The 17,696-nt window shown below is 50.6% G+C and overlaps 1 protein-coding gene across 6 annotated transcripts in view; it reads right to left on the bottom strand.

Moving 5' to 3' along the window:
• Positions 1-2,080: 2,080 nt before the first annotated feature.
• Positions 2,081-17,696, bottom strand: part of Galnt18 (polypeptide N-acetylgalactosaminyltransferase 18) — a 331,708-nt gene continuing 316,092 nt past the window's right edge. For 3 of the 6 annotated variants that reach the window (XM_078046486.1, XM_078046484.1, XM_078046487.1), the window contains 4 exons: positions 16,874-17,038; positions 7,401-7,484; positions 4,976-5,138; positions 2,081-2,505 (listed from right to left, as the gene is read on the bottom strand). In XM_078046486.1, the coding sequence (XP_077902612.1) occupies positions 2,195-2,505; positions 4,976-5,138; positions 7,401-7,484; positions 16,874-17,038 (723 nt within the window). In that variant the 3' untranslated portion in view covers positions 2,081-2,194. The remainder of the gene's footprint in view (positions 2,506-4,975; positions 5,139-7,400; positions 7,485-16,873; positions 17,039-17,696) is intronic. The other 3 variants (XM_040284744.2, XM_005326796.5, XM_078046485.1) reach the window with 2 other exon arrangements.

Below are 17,696 nucleotides of genomic sequence, written 5' to 3'. Positions count from 1 at the left end.
GGGGCCGGGATTTGAACCCAGGCTGTCTGGCTCCAGAGCCCACACTCTTTGCAGAAAAAAGGCATGAGCATGGGTACATGCAGGGGGCCACATGGATTGCAGGCTTGCAGCAGAGGCTGCTGTGAACAGGCATGCTGTTCAAGGCGAGGCTGGGCAAGCACTGGAGGGCGGTCAGGTGTGGCCTGATCCAGGATGGTGCCGGGCAGTGGCTCTCCACCTTTTTCAGGGAATCTTATTTACCTGAAGGGCTCCAGCGACTCTATATCATTTCTGATTCTGGGAGTCTGGGGTGGGACTCCAGAACTGCATGCATAGCAAACTTCCTGGTGATGCTCATGCTTCTGGTTGGGGGACCAGACTGTGGGAACACTGGTGTAGGCTTAGGCATGGTGATTATGAAGAACAGGAATTGGAGGTTTAGAGGTGAAGACAGAGGTGGGTAGAGTGAGACTAGAACAGAGGATGAATTTGGAAGTAAGGAATGGGCTACGGCAAGAGGAAGATATGAATTGGAGTGAGTGTAGGAATAAGTCCAATTAAATTAATTAAGCAATTAATTTAAATAGTAGAGAAGCCAGTGTGGGGAAGACGATAGGGGAGCCCCAGCTTCAGGTGCAAGACATAGGCAGCACCTGGGACCCCCAGGAGCCTCTATCCTCTTGAGGGCTCTGAGTCCCCATTCTAACCTCCCAGTTGGTGGCCATCAGGTGTGGCCAAGGCCGGCAGACGTCTGGGTATTTTCTCACTGATCTGCAATGGAGCCCATGGGATTCTTTGGGGGAGTTAAACATAAGCTTCAATGGGAAGCTGTTGGGGTGAACCCTGTGCTGGATGGGGTTCTCGGGGCACAAAGGTGATTTCAATCCCTGGGGATGAAGGATGCTTCTCTGTGCACATCAGTTTTCAACTACAAATTACCACTTCAAAACAGGTGACAGGTGGGGCTGGAGGGTCCCTGCGAAAGAGGCCCAGGTAACGTGGGAGAGGTGAGTAGGACTGAAACCTGTCCAGAGAGAGCTTCCTCTCCTTCCTCATCTTAGAGCCTGGCATGGGCTGTTGCTCTGCTGTGTGCCATGAGGGGTTGTTCCTTGATCTAAAAGCAGGAGCCCCCACATCAAAGAAGGAACTAGAAGCTTTTGGAGTGGCCAAGTGTTGAACAACAGGCTCTAGCAAGGACATTCTACCATTGGGTTTCCAGGCCATACCCAGTGCTGACTGAGCCATGGTGGCATTGTGTAAATGACCTGAACCCCCGACCCCCAGCACCCCAGAATTTGATCTTATTTGAAAATAGGGCCTCTGCAGAGGTCATCAATTGAGAACTGCTGCCCACCAAGAGAGGACCGGTCTCCTGATAAAGATGGAAAATTTGGACACGAGAGACAGATGTATACAGAAGGTGGTCAATAAAAACACAGGGAGAAGATAGCCCTCTAAGGCAAGGAATGCCTAAGGCTGCCAGGAACTGGGAGAGAGGCATGGAAGAAGCCCTTAGGAGAAACTGACCTGTCAATGCCTTGATTTTGGACTCGTCACCTCCAAAACAGTGAAATGATAATTTTCTGTTGTTTTAGCCACTCAGCAGACACTAATACGCCATGATGTATGGAAGGGGCCAAACTGATCTTTGCAACTGGATATGGGCAAGTGTCATGACCCAAGGGCTGGGCAGTGGACAGCTTGGAGAGGTGAAGGAGGTGACTTGGTGAATTGAGAAGAGGGCAGTGTGCCCTGGGGCCCAGCCAATGATGGTCCAGGGGTCATTGAGTAATGGCCACTTCTCTGGAAATGGAGAACTGGGGTTGTCTTCCAGGGAGGGCTCTGCTGTGCGTGGGAGAGGCAGGAGGGACCTTCCCTTGGGGCCTGAGGTCCTGGTGCCCTGCTAGCTGCCTGCTTACAGACTCACAAAGCAAGCTGGCAGTGTGCCCAACAAGCACCCACTGTTGGTAGGGGTTTAAAGTCTCCTTTTCTCAGAGATGTGAAGCGGGAAGGGCAAAGAAGGTCGCATCTTTGCGAGAACTCCGAGTTTAGAGGAGCCAGGCATGAATCTCCACAGGGCAACGAATAACCACAAAAACCCTTTTCTTAATCAATTGTACTTTATTTTCAGTTATAAATATTTTCCATTTGTCCCCTATTTACAGTTGCAAAATAGTTTATGATATTAGACCCTCACCCATCATTCGGCATCTTTCTATAAACTCCATGAAAATTGAATAGGAAGTAAAAAGCTCTTGGGGGGGGGTATCCCGCTAACCTGGTTTCCCCAGACTCCAAACAACCCCACGCGGACAGCAGGCGACACTGCAGCTGGTGCTACACAGTAGCAAAGGGTGGGCCGAGGCAGCTCTGGGCAGGTCAGGATGCCAGGCTCCGCAGGACGTTGGTGATGCTCCAGTGCTGGCCCGAGCACTTTTGCAACACCAGCTGGAAGCCGAACTCCATGTCGCTGTTCTCCTGCAGCTCCAGACAGCGCTTGGACTTGCGGTTCTGGATGGGGCCTCCCTAGGAGCCAGGGTGGACAGGAGGGTCAGAGGGCATAGAGACAACTCATAGATAGTCAGGGAGCCCAGTGGCCAGTGGGGGCCAGAGCAGTCTGTGTGGCATGGGGGCCAGCATTCCCATGAGACCTCAGGGTCCCCCGTCTCTGATGTGTTTCTCCTCCCAAAGACTGAACGCGTGCCTCAGTTTCCTCACAGTGCCCTACTTCTGAATTGTGAGGATAGAGACCTCCCTGTCCCAACTTCTGTCTACCTGCCTGGTCTGTGGCCCTCTGGTTTGCTCCTATAGCTCCTACCCTGGGCCTCGGCTCTGTTTTGGAAAACCTAGTTCTTCAGGATCCCCTCACCCCCATCAGCCTGCATTTGAACATCCCCAGAGGCCTGGGTCCTCCTGCTCCTAGGACCTCTGGGGTTATTAGTGCTGGCCTCAACCAAAATCAGGCCCTTGGACACTGTCTTTGAGACCATTAGACTCCCCAGGTTCTGGACATGCATGGTTAACCCCGTTGCTATTGGTGTTTCAGAATGTTCTGTCATCCTAGACACTTAGGATGTCCTGTAGTCCCTAGAAGGAAGTGATGCTGTGCTCCCAGAGTGGCCCTAGAGCAGCAAGGAGGAAATCGCCACCTTCTGTTTGTAGTGACATCCTCGCAGGGCTCGGGCCCTCTGGGGCTGCCAGCTGTGAGCCTGGTGCACCAGCCTGGACTGTCTGAGCACCTCTATTTCCACCAAATTGTGCCCAGCTGGACTTGGCCTCCCCAGTGGGTGGAATTGCTGGGCAGAGGGTGGTCCCGATGAGGGGGCACTGAAGCATATACAGACAAGCTCACCTTCTCCCTGAAACCAACCCCTGTGCATCCCATCTTGGCAATCACCGATATGTATGTGGGAAACCTGGACATGGTTTATCCATCCTCTCCTCAGCATCCAGCTAGGCACCAGTCCTACCAACTCTACCTCGCCTTTATCCTGTGACTGTCCTTAACCCCTCTCCCATCATGCTTGCCTTGGTTCTGGCCACTGTCAACTCTTACCTGAATAACTCATAGCCTCCTGAGAGAGCTCCTTCCAGCTGCCAGAGGTGGGCGGTGGTCATCTCTCTAAAGTGCACGTGTGACCCATAGGACAGGCCCGGCTATGCAGCTTGGCACAGAGTCCCTCCGGGTGTGGTGCTGCATCTCTCTCTAGCCTAGTTTCCGAACCCTCCCCTGCTCCCCCTCTCCTGCTGCATCCATTCCAAGCTCCTCACAGTTTTCTGAACCCATGTCCACTCTGCCAGGGCTCCTGGATTGTGAGCAAGCTGTGCCCGGCCTGGGGTCTGTCTCCATGCTTCCACAGCAGGCTGAGCCATGACCGTTTCAAAGCCCAGTCCCTGCTCGGTCTCCTCCAGAAAGCCTTCCCCACCTCACACCCTACCCCCTCCTCCTCTAGTCCACCCATCACGCTTGGCACTCTTCATCCCGAGCCTTCTCCACTCACAGTGGGCAGTAGGAGAGGGAAATGGTAAACACTTCTGAAAGGAAGTCATCCCCAGCCAGCCACAGCCATCCCCATGGCAACCTCTGACACCTCAAGAGAATACGAGAGACACTGCCAGTATTATGTCCCCCGTGACCCAACAATCCCATGCTCAGGTTGGTATCTAATAGGAGTGTGTGCACCAAGGACACGGAGAAAAAACTCAAAAGTCTATCAAGAGTAGAAGGAAGCCAGGTGAAATTGGCAATGCCTGCAATTCCAGTAACTTGGGAGACTGAGGTAGGAGGATCAAGTTTGAGGTTAGCCTCAGCAACTTAGCAAGATCTCTAGGAACTTAGATCCTGTCTAAAAAAAAAATATGAAAGGACTGGGGATGTAGGAGGTAGCTAAGTGGAAAAGGGCCTCTAGGTTCAATACTCTCCACCAAAAAAAAAAAAAAAAAAGGAATAAATACCACATGGTATATTCTCATAATGGATTACTATATAGTAATGAAAACAAACTAGAGCTATACTCGGTAAGGATAACTCTCACAAATATAATGTTGAGCAAAAGAAGCCAGATAAAAAAGAATACGTGCATAATTGTGCTTCTGTAAACTTCCTAAAAAGCAAAACAAAACATGGTTTTAAGTCAGGATGGTGGTCCCTTTGGGGAGAAGAGAGAGGGAAGATGATTGGCAGGTGATAAGGGCCAGTGCTTCTGGAGTGCTGGCAATGGGCTATTTCTTGACCTGGCTATTGGTTACCTAGGCCTTTGCCTTGAGCTGAACCTGTATTTTGCACGTTTCTGTACGTATGTGTGTTATTCTTCAATTAACAACATCAAAGCAAAGGCTCCAGCTCCCTCAGGAGGGGTTTGAGAAGCAGGTGAAGGAGGGGGACAGGGAATGAGCAGGTGAAGGAGGCAGAGGGGTGGGGCGTGGGTGCCCGGGATGGGGAGGGAATGTGGCATTCCCAACGTCTAATGTGAGCGATGGCCCAGATCACACGAACCTCTTCTGAAGCGTCCGGGTGAATAAAGACAGTCGCTCTCCCTGCACCCTACACCTGGGGCCTCCCCTGGGAAGAACCGTGACTGACCGCCTCCATGGTAGACAGATGGCAGAACAAAGAGAAGGCTGGACAGTGTGCCCCTCTGGGACCACAGGTGCAGGCTCTGAGAGGGCAGAAGAGGGAGCAGCCATCAAAAAGATGTTGGAGGACCACATCAAGACCACCCCCCTCTCCCATCTGCAGGCTGAATGGCGTCAATGCTCCCATCACGGGGCCACTAATCTCTGCTTGGCACCTCTAGAGAGGAGGAAGAAACCTTCTGAACAAGCACCTTCCTCCCCAGAGGCTCCACGGTTGGGCTAGTCTCCTCCTGCTGACCATCATGGGGCATCCACCAAGGGGCCACAGAGCCTCCTGAGGCCTCCACCCCAGGTCTGCTGCTCTCCCTTTCCCACCTCCCCTCAGTCTTTCCACACGCAGCCTCCCCAGCGCCTTGTGGGACAATGCGTGTAACTTTTCTGGCCCAGGGCAGCCAGGTGCCCTCTCTTGAATGAGTTCCCGTTGTTGGGTGTTGCTCAGGACCGACCTCAGAATAAGGGCCACCTCCTCACTCACACCAGACAGGAAATAGGTTCCTTCAACAGGGCCAAGGGATCGTCACTTTTGGTGGCCACACCTCATCCATGAACATATCTGGGTCAGCCATCGAGGGCACCTTGTTTTCCTTAGAACCTGAGGTCCCCTTAGGGTCCCCAACTGGGTCCCTTACAGGCTGAACTTCTGAAGCCAGAGGAATCCCCTGTGACACTTGCTTCCCTGTGACACTTGCTCCAGCCTATTTGTCTGCCAGCCCAGTTGCCTATGGTTTCCATGTCAATCTGCTGGCCCCAGAGCCTGGGTGCATCTGCCGCCCACACCTGATTGGGCCAGGTCACTGCTGCTTCTTAAGTGGACCTACAGCCAGCCTCCCCGCCCCTCCAACACCCTGCCATCCCTGCCGTCTGTCTCACTTGAGGAGGCTGGGAGCAGAGCTCAGGCAGGGTACCCCAAACCAGCCCTGCACTCTAAGTCACATGGCCTGCTGGGATTCAGGCATGAGGCAGAAAATAGGGGTGCCAGGCCAGGACACCCAAGATGTGGCGACTCCTTGCTATCTACTGTGTGCTCCTGACCAAGCCTTGCGGCTATCCGGTTTCACTGTCTGTGAGGCCACAGGATAATTTCTGATGAGAAGCCTGTTGATGAGCTATAAAACAGTAAAGGGACGTGAGGCTGCTCACAGCACCAGCGTGGAGGCTCCAGCAAAAGGGCCCACACACAGAAAGTGGGGCCGGACCAAGCTCTTGGCCACTCTGCTGGGGGTTCTGGCTACTCGGCATGTCCTCAGGGCCCAGGCCAGTCCTTGCCAACAATGAGGCTGCTTCATAGTTTCTGGACCGTAGAAGTTTGGAGAAACTTGTCCAAAACAGAGGAGGCCGCAACCCCCTCGTTCCCCGCCAGCCACTCAGGCACATTCTTAGCCAATGCGCCTGCCTTCATTGGGGGCACCTTGCCAAGGCCCAGAGGAAAGGGGAAGGTTGGGGCAGAGGGCTCTGAGAAGTGAAGTGCCCTTCAGAGGCTCTGACATTTCCCAGGCCCTACCCTGCCCCACCCCCCATGCACCCCAGAGGCAGAAAGCATGTGACCCTAAGGCAGAGACAGCCAGTGTGGCCTCTTGGAAGGATGTACAAGAAAGGGATGGGGCCAAGAGCAGTGAGACTATCTGGGGCTGTCAGGCAGGCAGTGTAGGAGACCTAGGAAATCTCCCTGCCTGGAGGCAGAGAGAGGAGCACCTTCTGGAATAGGGTGAGCAGTCCTGGAGTGTCCCTTGGGACCACATCTCTGGTAGTGAGAGGGCAGCCAGGCCCCCTTTTGGGCAAGAGCTGCCTTTCTCCTCCGCTCTCCCTATTCTCACTGAACAAAGTCTAAGCTCTCTCCCTCTCTCTGAGCAGATCCCATTTGCCAAAATTGCAAAGAAGTCTTCTTTTCCTGCAATCAATGCCCTCCAGGCAAGCTGGGCATCTTAGGAGCAGCCTGGCATTGCTACCGTCTGCACCTGTCCCCGCTGGCTCTGTGTTGGAGATAAAAGTAATAACCACTGGTGCTTAGTTACTATCTGCCTAGCCCGGATCCCAGAGCCTCCCCTGCTGAGCCTCCCGCATTCCTCATAAGAACCCCGAGAGATGGAGACAGTAAGAATCTCCGATTTACAGAACTGGAGACTTCGGCTCAGGAAGGTGGGAGACTTGCCCAGCCTACGGTGGCACAGCCAGAGTGGGAGTCCAGGGTGTCTTCCCCTTCCCTGTTCCTCACCAGGACAAGGGACCAGCCCCACACCCCATCCTCAGCAGTCATGGGGTAGAATGAGGGAGCTGGTGGTACCCACCTGGGTGGAGGAAGCTCCTAATGAGCTTCCGGGGGCTCTGGGGACTACTGGTTTGCTTCCTTTGATGGCTCTCCTTCCAGCCACCTGGAAAATATTGAATGAGTGTCTCCCATGCACCAGGCTCATTCCGGGCTGCTGTGGTGCACTGGACGACGGGAAAAGATCTTTGCTTTTGTGGAGGAGGCTGTCCTCCAGGAGGGAAAGCAGGTGATATATTCCATGGTGTGGTAGGAGGTGAGGCTGTGCACAAGATTGCAGAGCCAGGAAGGGCATTCAGGAGTGCTGGGGAGCAGGGGCGGGCCGCCATTGCAAGAGGGGTCAGGTGAGGGGGTCAAGCAAAGAATATGCTGGAGAAGGGGAGGGACCCTGGGGACTTGCTGGGAGGTGCATTCCCATACCAGCAGGAGCCTGAGTATTCAGGGAGCTCTAGGTGTGCAGGAGCAGAGTGGGCACAGGTAAGGAGATGAGATCCTAGAGGTGAGTGAGGTGGGGCTGGGTGGCAGGGCCTCATGGGCCACTGAGCAGACTGTGGCTTTGAATCTGAATGACAGCGCTGGCCAAAGCAGGCCTGTTAACCAGGTTACTCTGGGTGCTGTGTTGGGCTAGAGCGCTGGAGGGAGGAAGGAAGCAGGTGCACCTGTTGGCAGAGCTCCAGGCCCAGCCCCCAGCCTCTGGACCAGTCCCACAGCTCTGAGCCTGGGGTTGGGGGCAGAGGCCCGCCTGCCCCTCTCTCTGGGCAGGGCCTGCTGCCTGGTTTACTAGTCCATTTGTCTAAAGCATTTGTGTAATACTTACAACTACAGGATCTGGAAACACAATACTTTTAATTAAAGAATTTAAATAAGGGCAATTAAACCTGGCAGGAGAGAAACCGCTGCACACAGAGAGCTTAATTGGAATGGAAACCAAATTAAATATGGAAGCAGCAGTAAAAAAAAAAAAAAAAAAAAAAAAGGAAGTAGAATGTATAGAATTAAGAAGGCTAATAATAATTCCTAGACATGGATTCCCAGCCCCCAGCCTTGTTCCTCCTCCTACTGGCCTCTCTGGAGTAGTTACTGCAAAGGACCTGAACAGAAACAAAGAACACAAAATTTTTTCCTGGCCTTGGTCATGTGGCCCAGGAGTTGCTGGGCCTCTCTGGATTTCTATCTTCTCATTTGCAGAAGGAGACAGAGCAGTCTAGGACACTCTGTGTCTCAGCAAAGCACACTGACTGTGCACATTGAGGCATGAGGAAGCCAAAGTCCATGAACCCCCTGGGCATGGAGGGGCAGATCCCAGATTATTACGCAACCAAGCAACTCCCTGCCTCAGTTTCCCCAAGTATGTATCAGTAATGGCTATGTGTGAGCCGGCGAGCACCAAACTAGTCCTGTCCCTCATTGGATAAAAGCTGGGTAAACAGAGCCTGGCGTTAGAGTCGCCTGGGGGTTTGTGAAACTAGACTGATTCAGTTGGTCTGAGTTGAGGTCTGAAAATGTGCCTTTAAAGTTCTCAGATTCTGTTGCACTGGTGGTACTGGCCTAAGGGCTACCCTTCAGGGACCACACAGGAGCCAAGATCATCTTTCAGGAAAGTCCTGGGCCCAGTACTGTCACCTGTACCCTGAGCGAAGCTTCCAGAGCATCGGGGCTGAGCTCAGCTGGTCTCACGGGCAATCAAGGTGGTCTTAAGAAGGTGGTGTGTGTCCTGACTCCTGGATGCTGCAGATTCTCCACCTGATTCGGAGCTCCCCCTCCACCTTCCTTGCTAATTAATTTTCCTCGGGCAAGCAGCCCTGTGGGTCTTTGGCTTTAAGCTCAATGAGCTCAGAAGTTTCCAGGTTAAGTAGTTAATGATTAGTAATCAAATACTTTAAAGCAGGGGTGGGATGTTAGGGCTAGTTAAAGAAACCCTAAGATTAAGTCTTTTTTGTAGAGTAAAGTGGTCTTTCTTTATGATGAATATTCAATACCCGGTTTATTCAATAAGCACTTGGGTGTTTTCTTACTTAAAGGGGACTCAGGTGAGTCCCTAAGTGAGATTCTAGATTCTGCCTTAGACTTGCAGGCTGGAGATGGGTGCAAAAGAATAGGTACAGAGTGGACATGGAGAGGATGGGATGGCCAGGGAGAGTCTGAGGGATCCAGCCAGATCACACACCCAGACACTAACTTGGCAGGGAGACCTCAACCCCAAGCTCCCATTGCAGAAACCAACTGCCTCCATAGTAGGACGGTCTAAAGCACAAATGCCAGAGTCAGAATTTCCAGGTCTGACTTTCGACAAACTACTTAATCTCTCTGTGCCCCAATGTCCTCATCTGTGAAGTGGGGATACGTTTACTAAGGGCCTTATAGTACTGCCCTGGCTTTTAAGGTAATATTTACAAAATGGAGTAGTACCTGGCACACAGTACACACCGCATAAATATTTGATCAATAAATTTTTAAAAACCCATTCAGTTCTAGGAGCAGGGAGCTGAGCATCTGGTCCCTTCGCTAATCCCTGATCTCGGTAGGAAGAGGAGGAGACAGAGGGAAGTGCTCACGGCCATAAACTGAAGATAACTAAGAAAACATTCAGGGCCCACACAAAACATTGCCAGTCCTTCAACGCTGGACAATAGCACACTTGCCCCTCCGAATGACATGGAAATTAAAAGCAGTTTTATTCCAGAGCCATAACGCAATACTCCATTCGAGTCTTTTCTTTTCAGCACAAAAGGTTCTGGAAGTTGGCCTTGCTGACAGCGCTGGGGAACTGGAGCAGGAGAAAGTCAAGGGCTCCTCCCGTGTGAGGGGGAGCTCTCTGGCAGGATTAGTGGTGCTCCTTGGGAATGTGTTCTGCAAATAGGTTTGTGTTTGAGTGGGTTTCTCATCTTGCATCAAATTATCAAATTAGACCCCGCAGGTCAGAGGCAGCTGTCCCTGGACAGGCTGGGACCTGGGCTCTGCTCTCTTCCAGGCCTCTCCCCACACTCCCAAACCTCTTCTTTCCTGGCATGAACAGGCCTCTCTGTTGCTGTCCTTGACTTTTTCCACTTGGAAAAATTCACACATGCTGTTCTGAGGATGAAGCCGGCACAGAACCTATGATGTGGCCATTGCCTGGGTGCCCTTGGGCTCCCAGAGAGGCCTCACTAATGCTTCCACCAAAAGCTCCATAGTTGGAGACACTAGGAAACACATCCTGACATCATGTCAAATCCTCCTGTTTAAAAATGTTCATATAAATTGTACTCTATACTCTATTAGACACAGAGATACAATATGTGTTTCTCTTTAATATATAATATTTCTACCTCCTTCCCCCAAATCTGAAGTTGTAGGAGGAAGTGCACTTTAGATTTCTTTTTCTTTTGTTTGCAGTGAGCGTGCCGGCCTCCGAGAATACTCTATATAGATAGCATTGTTTGCCTTTGGACTTCCTACAAACTTAGACCTGGCACACAGGAGGCCTTACAATTTATAGAATTTTTAAAAAGGACTCCTTCACGCGATCAATAGCATGCGAGGTGCCGCCTCTGTCCCAGCTTTCTGATCAGTGGTGGAGAAAGTGTGGGGGCCCAGCTGCCCTCCAGTCTGTTGATTGATGGAAGAGAGGGACATCAGGTGGGATAATGGGCAAGTGCGGTGAAGATCTTCATACCAAGGTTCAACTCCTTCTCGAATTCATGGAGCTGAATTCAGGCTGGCCCTGTGGGATTCCCCGGGGTGGGATAGGGGGGATCCTCAGGGTTTGCATTTTAACCGAAGGAGTTTAGAATTACAGTTTCAGAGTTGGTAAGCTCTTAAAAACACCAAGTCCAGCTCCATTGAGTCTTTGGAGTGTTTGCTGGCTGGTTGGTGATCCCGGCCCCACCCGGAGCTGGCAAACTCATGGGGCCACTCTGACAATGTGGAGCAGCCCTGCAGAAAGCCCTTTTTTTGAACCTCTTCGGTCCTCCCTCAGATGTGCACAGGACAAGTCAGCCTGCTTGATCTTGCACAAAGCAACCCTTCACATACTTGAAGGTGGAGCTCTGAGACCCTGAGGGCTTTCTGGTTTTACGTAATCCCAATCCTTCCACTGTGTATTCACATGTGTAGATAGACTAGGAGCAAGTTGGAGCTTAGAAGACACATGTCACAACAACATCCTTCCTAGGGAAAAAACCCCTTCACGGATGCCTTTCAAGTGGGACGCCAACATTTGCTCGACCATTAGGTCACAGAGGGTGTCTCCTTACCACTGAGGTCCATTGCTGGGCTCTGTGTTGAACTGCCACAAAGCTCTGCTCTGCAGTAGCCTAATATCTGTTTCCTCTCTCTCCCCCAACTTGTTCAGGGTCATTGACCAAATGCCTCTCACTAACACTGCATCCCTGCATTCCAAAATCCCCCCAAATTCCACTGTGAAGGGAACTCTCAGAAGACATACTTAATGCATATGAATTTAGAATCCTGGTGGGTAGTCAGTTTGGGAAATTCTTTAATACAGGTGGAGTTATAAGTTAGAAAAATCATGGAAGGCCACACCACCAACTCTCATATCAACGAGGTTGCATCTGGTGCCAATGTGGGAAATGTTGGCTATTTAGAGATGGATGTGTTGCTTGAGGGGTCAACTGACCATCCACCAACCATTCTGCAAACCCAGAGCAGGGGTGGTCCTGGATTAACAAACCCAACTGCCATCCCTGAATCCATCACTATGTTTAAAAGACCACTGAAATGTTTCTCACTGTGCACCTCCACTGCTGCCTGGTCTCCATCCCCATGGCAACCAAGTCCTCCCATCCTGGGGAATGATGGAACGGCCTCCTTCCCAGCTTCCTTCCCTGCCTCCAGACTCTTTCCTTCCGATCCACCCTGCATGCTGCAACCAAGGGGATCTTTCAGGCCCTACCAATGGAATGGTTTGCTATGGTTTGTATGTGGTCTGTTCACTCAAGTGTGGCAATGTTGGGTGATGGCACCTTAAGAGGTGGAGCCTAGTGGGAGGTCCTTAGGTCATTGAAGGTGTTGCTTTCTGAAGACATTGGGACCCAGAGTTAGTTTTCATAAAGGTAGATTGTTATAAAACAGAGACCCTGAGCCCTGAGCCGTGCTCTGGTTTTCTGTCTCCAGATGTGGTTTCTTCCCCTTACATATGCAAGCTCTCTGTCTTTTACCATGGTAATGTCATAACTCCATGATGTCTTCACCAGAGATGAGCCAGTGCCTTGGAACCTCCAGAACTGTGAATTAAACAAGGCTTTTGTTCTCTATAAGTGTCCGGTCTCAGGTATTTTGTTATAATAATGAAAAACTGACCAATACAAAGATATACCATTTAAGAACCTCCCTTAGGCTCTCCTTGGCTTTAAAGTGAAGTCCAAACTCATTAGAGTAGACTTAACAACCCTCATCATCTGTCCATCTCCCTGGCTCTTAGCTTTTCTCTCCCACAGGACCCATCACAAACTCTAAATTCCACCCACACAAAACAGTGGATTCATAGTCCTCAAATATACTCTGCTCTTTCATGACTTTGCCCGGGCAGAGCCTCTACTGGGATGGGTTCTCCTCCCTTTCTATGCCTGGGAACTGTCTCTTCAGCTTTCAGGATCCAGATCAAATAAGCCATGCATGTGAAGCCATCCCCGAGTTCTGCAGGCAGAGCCAGTCACCCCAGGCTCCCAGAATACCACATACCCCTCCGTTTCTGCTCTCATCAACTGGTTTTGTTGTGTGTTTACATGCCCATGAGTTCCTTGAGGGCAGAGGCCGTGTCTGATTCATATCTGCATCCCTCCTGCCAAACCCCTGTGCTCAATAAATGTTTGATGAACGACTGAAGGAAAGAATGTTCATCATCAGAAAATTGCTCATCAGAGCCTTGCACATCAGCATCGTCAGGAGATGCTTTCATCAAATGTGGCTTCTCAGTGTCAGTATCTAACACTGCCCTGGTTCAGCCTGAAGCACTGGAAATTTGGAAGAGCTCACAGAGGTGAGAGGAAAGGCATTTTATTTGTTAAACAGAAAATCAGGGTATGAGATAGAACTGTAAGCTATGCAAATGTCTACTTTTTTTGTAGGAGAAACTAGGAGAATCACACTAGATTATTTTGAAATTAATTCAGTCTGAATGTCTGTGGAGCTTAAATGTGGTCCTCAGGAGAGTAAAAATAATGCATAATGTGAAACCAGAAAGGAGATTTGAAATGTTCTCAGTAAGAGTTCCTTCCAGCCTAACTTCTGTAGTAGAACATTCTAGCTGGTAGGATCTCTATGTAATTTGCAAAGATTAAAACATGTTGCAAGAAAATTAGCCCAAGCATAAGATGAACTGTTTAAGAGGCTCCCGGCTTCCTCTGGCCTTGTCAAGAGCGAATTCTCATCAATGAGGTCTTGAGGACGGATTCCAGGTCGCTTGATAAATATTGATCATTTTGCATGAAGCAAAAGTTGCACAGAAGTTAATTATTAAATATCAAATGAGAGCGACTGCTCTGGGTTTGCAAATTAGGAATTTAAAAATATTACTTCCAAATAGTTCCCTTTGGTAGAAGGATCAAAGATGTGGTTGCCAAGGCACTCTGGGAGCTTTAATTAGACGTATGCAAAAGCGGCTGAAAACCCGCCCAGGCCCCAGAGCGCCACACACAAAAGGGCACACACAAAGTGTCCATTCCAGCAGGAACCTGTGGTGCTTCCTGTTTGAGGCCACACCTTGAAATGAGGGAAGGTGAGAGATGAATTTGGAGATGACTTTGCCTCCAGGTTCACAGATAGGGCTTTCCTTGCTGATTCCAGAGCCTCTAGAAGAGCAAGACCTGTCAAGGGGCTGAGTACGAACTTCCATAGGGAACACTTACAGCTGGGTGACACCAAGTCCCGAGAGCCACAGGTATACTCCCAGCTGGGCTGTGGCTTACAGGGGCTGTCTGCTCATCTTCCTCCTCCAGTGAGCTGAAGCAGCACACCTGCCCACCACAGGCCCCGCAGCCACACCTGTCACGTCATATCCAGCCCACTTCACCAATGCCTGAGCCCTTGGGTGGGCCTCAGAGGCCACCCTGAGAATTGGCCTCGGGGTCATGGTGGAGAGGGAGGAGAGAATGGCTAAACATTCAAACTGCATTTCAGTCTCCCTCTGTCTTCATCTGACTCTTCCCCTTTCTCAGATCTTCTCTCCAAATTCAGCTCCACAATCTCTACCAGAGGAAGCTTTTGAAATCTCAGACCTAAACACGCCGTAGGGTTGTGCATCCTCACCTTCCATGGAACCAGCTCCCCCAGTTCCTGTGGCCTCCATGACCTGACCCCTCTGGCTGCTCCCCATACTGCCCTCTAGGACTTGGCCACACCTATCTGAGAACCCTGGTGTGACTGGGTTTTGAATATGCTGTTTTCCTCCCTGGAACACCCTTCACTCCTTCCATATGGAGCAGGCTCCCACACACTCTGAGCATGCCAAGTAAAGTACTGGGTCTTCTGAGAAGCCACCAGCCTTGCCCCACCCTGGACCACCATCCACTTCCTGCACTGTGCCATTCGCAGTCCCCTAGGAAGAACTGAACACAGACGCCCAATAGGTTTGGCTGAAGGCAAAGGCGCCATAGACCCTCATGTGACCCCAAGGCCCTGCAGTCTCAGCTGTGAAACCCATTTCATCCTGGTGAAGTCAGCACCAATTCACTTCCTAGGGCCTGGTGTGTCCCTTTGTCTTCCTGTGGCCCCAGCCTGCAGACCCTGGGGGCCTGAGCCAGGAAACCACACCATTCCTCACCAGCGTGCATCTAGCCAGCCTCCGAACCACTCGTCTCCCACCTCCCTCTGTCTCTCAAGTGTAGGAATGAAGCGGGGAATGCAGCCCCATCCTGTTCCCTCTGGGCCAGAAACCAGGCAGAAGAGTTACCCACAGTGGGTCAGCAATAGGCCACAGCTGGGGAGCCTGGGGTTTTTGACTTGAGAGAACCGTGGGAGGAAAGCACAGTCCAGATTTTCACACCTCAGCCTGATCCTGGCCTTCTTCCAGTGTCCTCCCATGATTGGAAGTATAAAACGGAATTTGAAATGTTCCGTGATTAATAACCAACAGCAGCATCTTGGGTGTGTTATATCTTCTCTGTGCCTCAGTTGCCTCATCTAAAAATTCAGGGTAATGACACGGACCATGTACAGTGATAAGGATTAAATGAGTTAATATACATGAAGTGCTAGTGCCCAGCACCCAGGAAGCACTATAGGAATGCAGCTGTTATTGGGAGAGGCCTGCAAAATTTACAATACATGGCAAAGTTTCCACAAACAAGAAAGGTACAGGGGCAGGAGTTATGAATTCCCTGTGCATTATTCTCTTTTACTGGACCCCCCAAATTTGCAGGTCCCACTGAGACTCACAAAGCTGTCACATGCACCCTCTATCTATGCCAGAAGTGCTTCCAATGTGACACCCTGTGCTCCTTCTCCCCTCAGCTTGTGGGGTTACAGAGGCCTGGCTTGGGTTCTTGCTCCTGTTCTCTAACTAGCTTCTCAATCTGTGGCCTTGTTTTGGATTTGCTGCTCATTATTCATCATCCACTTAGGATATGACTGAGGGTCCCTAAGTCCTTTGATTTCTATACCCAGACCATAGGTCCAAGGTGCCCCAGCCCCCAGTGTAATTTGTAGCTGGGGCCTCCACTGTGGGGGAGAGTAGGTGGACTCTAGGAATGGAATCAAGGTGTGGCCAACTCACAAAACTCCTGCAGGTCTGACAGCCCCTTCCTCACCTGGGAGGCTTGAGTCAGGGGCCTCTGGCACTTAGTTTCATGAGTACAGTTCCTCAGGACCCCTGGAGGTTAGGAGAGGCAAAGGTCTCTTTAAAGCTGGACATCTGGATCCCTGGGTGTCATTTTATAATGGAGAGATGCAGTGGCCAATGACAGCAAGAAGTCAAGAATGGGCCCCAAACTGATGGAGGTGGAACAAAGGAATGAAATGCCTGTGGTCACTGATATGGGAACTGCTCTCATCATCTGACTCCAAGACACCACACTGCAAGGACACCTCATCTCATAGAGTGACTCCATGTGGGGAGGAAGGCAGGGAGTCACAGATCAGAGCCACGGTACTGTGGACACATGGGACATTGGGTCTTCGGCTGTGAGAAGGCACTTGTGTATCAAACAGAAGCTTTAAGGTTACAACCCCACTCTGTCCCTTTCTGTGTATCTTTGGGCATGTGGTTCACCTCTCTGAGCTTGTGTCCTTGTATCTAAGTTAAATAAAATGAAGATAAAACAACACCTTCCCTCAGAGGCAATATCAAGGGTCAATGAGCTAATTGCGTGAAACCTCTGGCACATAGTAGGTGCTCAGTAAAATCCCACAGCACTGAACTGGCCTGAAGTCACAGCCTCGGTATTGCCAAAGCACCCCTCCCCTCCTATCCTCCACACCTCCCTGGCCCCTGAGGCCACTCCCCTGGTGCATTTGCTCTGTGGGGTGGCTGAGGCTCTCCCCCTCTGGGGCTGTTACCTGAGAGAACTGCCAGTGGAGCTTCATCCTCTTGGCTTTGGCGTAACTGCACTCGATGAGCCGAGGCCGGCTGTTGACGTCCACCAGGCACCGGTTGTCATCATCATCCACCGTGGGGCTCAGGACACCCACGTGGATCTGCTGACTGCTTGTGTAGTACACATTCTGGGGATGGAAGGAAGGAGAAATAACGAGGTTAAATGCCCATGGCCAGAGAGATGGGAGGGTTAATGGTGACTGTCCCCAGCAGCTGGCAAAGAAGTCTCAGTTAGGGATGACTCTGGATCTTTGATATCCAGTAGTCTTCAAACTATTATCAATTGCAAATGAACAAGATAAAAAAATCTTCTTACATTCTGATCCAGCGTAGTATTTGGCCCACATATAGAACTAAAACAAAGTTTTCAACAAATAAAATTTACCCTTACTATGTAGGATACACTCTGATATTTTCTACTCTCTTCTTCCATTGAAAAATATTGACCATAACCATTGGAATTGATTTCACCACGCATGGTTTAAAAAACAAACAAACAAACTCCTGAATCCAACAGACGCACCGACTTCCTGATCAGTATCTTGTGCCAGACACTGTGCTTGGCCAGAGACACAGCAAAAAGGCCTGGGCCATGCCTTCAGGGAGCTCAGAGTCTTGTGGGATGGGAGAGAAGGAACTCAGAATTTCCATCCCTACTAAAACTGGGCAGAGCAGGGGTTGGCAAGCTTTTTCTTTTTCTTTTAAAATATTTATTTATTTATTTTTAGTTGTAGGTGGACACAATACCTTTATTTTATTTATTTTTATGTGGTGCTGAGGATCGAA

The sequence above is a fragment of the Ictidomys tridecemlineatus genome, chromosome 4 (assembly GCF_052094955.1).
Source record: "Ictidomys tridecemlineatus isolate mIctTri1 chromosome 4, mIctTri1.hap1, whole genome shotgun sequence".
Taxonomy (NCBI): Eukaryota; Metazoa; Chordata; class Mammalia; order Rodentia; family Sciuridae; genus Ictidomys; species Ictidomys tridecemlineatus.
Note: the sequence above shows the minus strand (reverse complement) of the source record. Positions and strands in the feature narration are given on the sequence as shown.